Below are 4,847 nucleotides of genomic sequence, written 5' to 3'. Positions count from 1 at the left end.
TGGTTTGTAATTTTTATATATCCAGAGAGTTCTTTATAGTATTTAGAATTTAAAGGGGGATCTTGTTATTTTAAAATTCTGCAATGAGTTATTTGTAGTTTTGCATTAATCAAAAGGCCACTTATAATTTTTTATAGTTTTTAGTGGTTACTTATAATTTTAAATTTTAGATCATTAATCAAAAGGCCACTTATAATTTTTTATAGTTTTTAGTGGTTACTTATAATTTTAAATTTTAGATCAACAAATAGAAATGATTTGAGAGGTGAGGGATAATATTCATCAGTGTAAAATTATGGGGTAATATTCTTATAGGGTTAAGGGTAAAAAATCAAACCGTTTTAGTAATTTTCTAAAATTCTAAAAAATATCAGGGGTTCTAGAAAATTTACAAGACCCCTGTATTTTTTTGTGTGCCAAAGCCCCTAATACATAAAGTTATGTTATTTCAGTCCTTTTTATATTTTCCAGGCACAAAAAAGAGAAACTTTTTTGGAAAACCCAAAACTGCCTTTTCTACCTGTCTCCCCAAAACTTGTTGTCCTCTCTTTCCCTCTCTCTATTCATTCGATACGTTAAAAACTGTTAAAATTGATACGAGAGCCAAGAACATATAATATAATCCTTGATTTAGAATTTAATTCTTTGCTCGCCAACCAGTCTGAAAGCTCGTGCTAATTAACGTACAAGGAATATTATTCGAGAGGTCACTAGCTAGCCAATACTTCTATCCAACAGCAAATAACATATAAGGAGATGACAATGATCTTAACTCCAGTTAATTCGCATCTGATTGAGAAAAAAAAGAACAAAAGAACAAAAAAAATTTATGCATTTCGGTACGTTTACCAAACCCCACAACCCCTCGCCGGCCCCACCATCGACCCAAATCCGGCCACCGTCGAATTCTTCAACCCAACCCGAACATCATCACAGTAAACCTTCACGTGGTAATCAGCCGCCGGCTCCCAACCCCGCCTTGAACCCCACGGTCGCGTGAATCCTAACTCACAAACCTCACCTCGCCGTCCCCGAGCGAATCCTGCCCTCATCGGCTCGAAACCCGACCGTCCCCAGTCTCACTTCGCGTTGCATGACGCCCTGAGGCCTCTGAGAGAAAAGGAACGTCGGTTTCGTGGCGATCACGAAGTCGTTTCCGTTGAGGACGTCGTCGCCAGGGACTCCGGTGCTGTAGAGGACGGCGGCGTGGACATCGTCGTAGCGGACGCTGAACTTATTGTTAGGGTTCCGAACGGCGACGGAGACGCTGAAGTCCGAGGTCAGGGAGTTGGGGGAGAGCTTGAAGTTTGAGACCTCGAATCCTGAGACGAAGAATTCGGGGGAATCAGGGAGTGTAAAAGCCCATAGCAAGAAGGTGATGAGGCCGCCGATGATGATGGCGACGGTGACAACGTAGACGATGTAGCCACATGTAGGTTTTTCCCCGCTTCCAGCCATCGGAAAGATGAGAGAGAAGTCAGAGAGAGAGAGAGAGAGAGAGAGAGAGAGAGAGGGTTTTTTTTTCTTTAGGGTTAACGCAGGAGGTGCAGGGGTATATAAAGACGGAGGAGGAGCAATCTTGGTGAGTTTGGATGTCTCTAGGTTTCGTGAAAGATGCACCCAAAAAAATACATTTACTAGCTCTATTAGAATTAGTAGAAAATGTCATATGTTAAGGATTTTCAGTTTGTAACATTCTTTTTATATGTTAAAATCAAATTTAAATGCATGTGCTTAGGTTGATTTGGTTTTTTCTATATGTATATCTGATTTGTTTGTTTTTTATGAATTTATTTTTTGGTCATTGTTTTGCTTCTAATAGTTGAAATTACTTCCATTTAAAAAATTTGAAATTAACCTTTCAACTATTGCTTCTTCTTCAGAAGTAAATAAATTAAGTCAGAGCATTTTTAATAATAGTAATACAAAATAAGGATATGAAATGTATTTAGTTTTCTCACTTTACCCCACTAGCTTTTAGCTGGAAACCCCTACTAATTGTTGTTAATTACTTTCTAGGGTTTTTATGTAATTTTGAGATTTTTCACAAGGTTGTTTCTAATTTTTAAATTTTAAATTTTTTGGTGTCCTATTTGTGTACTAAAAATTTTTTGGTAGTTCTTTGTAATTTTTTGACCATTTAGGCTCTTCTTACAACTTTTAGATTTTATCAGGGACCTTTTATAGTTTTAGATTATTGAGGGGTTGTTTGTAATTTTCATATTTTAAGACATTTGTTTGTAGTTTTTGGAGTTTTAAGGGAGTTGTCTATGATTTTTGAAAAAAAAAATATAAAGGTGATGGTTTGTAATTTTTATATATCCAGAGAGTTCTTTATAGTATTTAGAATTTAAAGGGGGATCTTGTTATTTTAAAATTCTGCAAGGAGTTATTTGTAGTTTTGTATTAATCAAAAGGCCACTTATAATTTTTTATAGTTTTTAGTGGTTACTTATAATTTTAAATTTTAGATCAACAAATAGAAATGATTTGAGAGGTGAGGGATAATATTCATCAGTGTAAAATTATGGGGTAATACCCTTATAGGGTTAAGTGTAAAAAATCAAACCGTTTTAGTAATTTTCTAAAATTCTAAAAAATATCAGGGGTTCTAGAGAATTTACAGGTTTATTGAAGGTCTAGTGAAATTTATCTTTAAAAGAATTATGGAGATCCCCGTGACAATGTTTTGAAATGTAAGACTAATAGTAAACCTTTACTCACTTATTTATATATAAAAAAAGAGAATTAAAAATATGATCACAATATTTTTTTATTATGTACAATTAAAGAGAAATAAAAAAAGATTATTTAAGTTTTTAATCATAGATAATTGTGATTTGATTAGGATCCCAAATATTTGATTATAATTAAAATTTTCTAATTTTGGATAGGTTTAATTTGAGGATAAGGAGCAAAGGATGGATTTTTGGGTCTCTAGACTATGTTCTTGAGCCCACCTACCTTCGCCAAAAATAAATGCAGGTGACCTTATTGACGAGGACTCAAATTATGGATAAAAAATTATCCATCTTGCAAGAAAGCTAATCATGAGGTGGGCTAGTCGTACAAATAAAATCCATGAAGATCCTCCACACTAGCAAACTAAGAGCACAGATGATCACTAGATTCAGTATGAGTATCACAGAATGCATATCCATCATCTTGAATAACACCAATGTGATGAATTCTCTCCTTAGTAGAAAGTCTATTCAAGCAAGCAAGCCAAAACAAGAAACAAGATTTTGGAATTGTGAATATGCTCTGGAGCAAAGGGTACCAATAGTTTTCCTCAGACATACCAGAGAGGACAGTATAGATAGCAGGAGTACTAACTCATGTTCTTCCCATTCTACCTTACAAAACTATTAGAGCAACCAACACATAACAAAAGATCGTTCCTAAATTCAGAATTTTTTTCTCGGCAAAAAGCAAGAATTTCCTGGAGTGTTCATGGGGATAGATGTACAAATCTTTTTCATTCAGTGATTAAGGCTGACAGGCATAAAAATAGGATTATGGTTCTATATGACAATTTGGGACAAAGGATCACTGATGGTGAAGGTATTGCAAATGAATTAATCTCTCATTTCAAAAGCCTGATGGGAACTATCATAGATACCTCTCCTCCCAATATTAACATCATTCATTCAAGGCCATGCTTAAATGATATTCAATCTAGGGATTTAACTTCTTCAGTTACCAAAGAGGAAATCAGAGATGCAATTTATTCCATGTCAGACAATAAAGCCCCTGGGCAGATGGTTATAATGTTGTCTTCTTCAAATCTGCTTGGAGTGTTGTAGGAGACGAAGTAATTCAAGCTATTGAGGAGTTCTTCAAAAGTGGAAAGCTTTTGGATATGGTTAACTCTACTTCTATTTCTCTCATTCCAAAAGTTCATTGTCCTGCTTCTCCATAAGACTTCAGACCTATCTCTTGCTGTAATGTCCTTTACAAGATCATTTCAAAAAATTTAGTGAATAGGATTAAAACAGTTATGGGTTTTCTTGTCAATGAAGCTCAAAGTGCATTTGTGGAAGGTAGACAAATCACTAATAACATCCTGCTTGCACATGAACTGATAAAGAATTATATATAGTAGAAAATGCATCTCCCCAAGAGTTATGCTTAGTATTGATATCAAAAAATCATTTGACACAATTAGATGGAATTTTTTGAAAGATATGCTTAGGGGCCTGGGCTTTCCAAATAAGATGGTGGATTAGATTATGACATGTATATCTCCCCCTTCATATTCTATCTCTCTCAATGGGTATTTCAAGGGTAAAAGGGGTTCGAGACAGGGTGATCCTCTATCCCCTTATCTTTTTATCTTTGGTATGGAATACCTCTCAAGATGCATGGACTTATTGAAAAATGACAAACAATTCAAATTTCATTCTAAATGTAGAAGGCTCAAGATAACACATCTTACTTTTGCTGATGACTTGTTATTATTTAGCAAGAGGGGTGTAGGCGTATAAAACTGCCTATAGGTCCCTTAACACAGCTCGACAACGCCGATTCGACGAACCGACCATCGGGCGCCGTATGCAGACACGATTGTTACTCCACAACGCCGAAGCCAAGCGATACACGATAAAGCGGATTAACGAGACTACGAAGCTAATGAACCGCACGCAAACAACGGAATAAATCCACTCGCGTGCGGAATCAAGCTAACGGGCCTTAACACAGCTCGACAACGCCGATTCGACGAACCGACCATCGGGCGCCGTATGCAGACACGATTGTTACTCCACAACGCCGAAGCCAAGCGATACGCGATAAAGCAGATTAACGAGGCTACGAAGCTAATGAACCGCACCAAACAACGGAATAAA

General features: G+C 36.2%; 1 protein-coding gene across 1 annotated transcript; it reads right to left on the bottom strand.

Annotated features, from left to right (window-relative positions):
* On the bottom strand, positions 657–1,506 carry LOC109824586 (NDR1/HIN1-like protein 12). Its single transcript, XM_020391216.1, has one exon. The coding sequence runs from the start codon at positions 1,456–1,458 to the stop codon at positions 1,018–1,020; it is 441 nt and encodes a 146-aa protein (XP_020246805.1). The 5' UTR covers positions 1,459–1,506; the 3' UTR covers positions 657–1,017.

This window comes from Asparagus officinalis, chromosome 9 (assembly GCF_001876935.1).
Source record: "Asparagus officinalis chromosome 9, Aspof.V1, whole genome shotgun sequence".
Taxonomy (NCBI): domain Eukaryota; kingdom Viridiplantae; phylum Streptophyta; class Magnoliopsida; order Asparagales; family Asparagaceae; genus Asparagus; species Asparagus officinalis.
The sequence above is the reverse complement of the archived record's forward strand: the minus strand, read 5'-3'. Positions and strand labels throughout refer to the sequence as shown.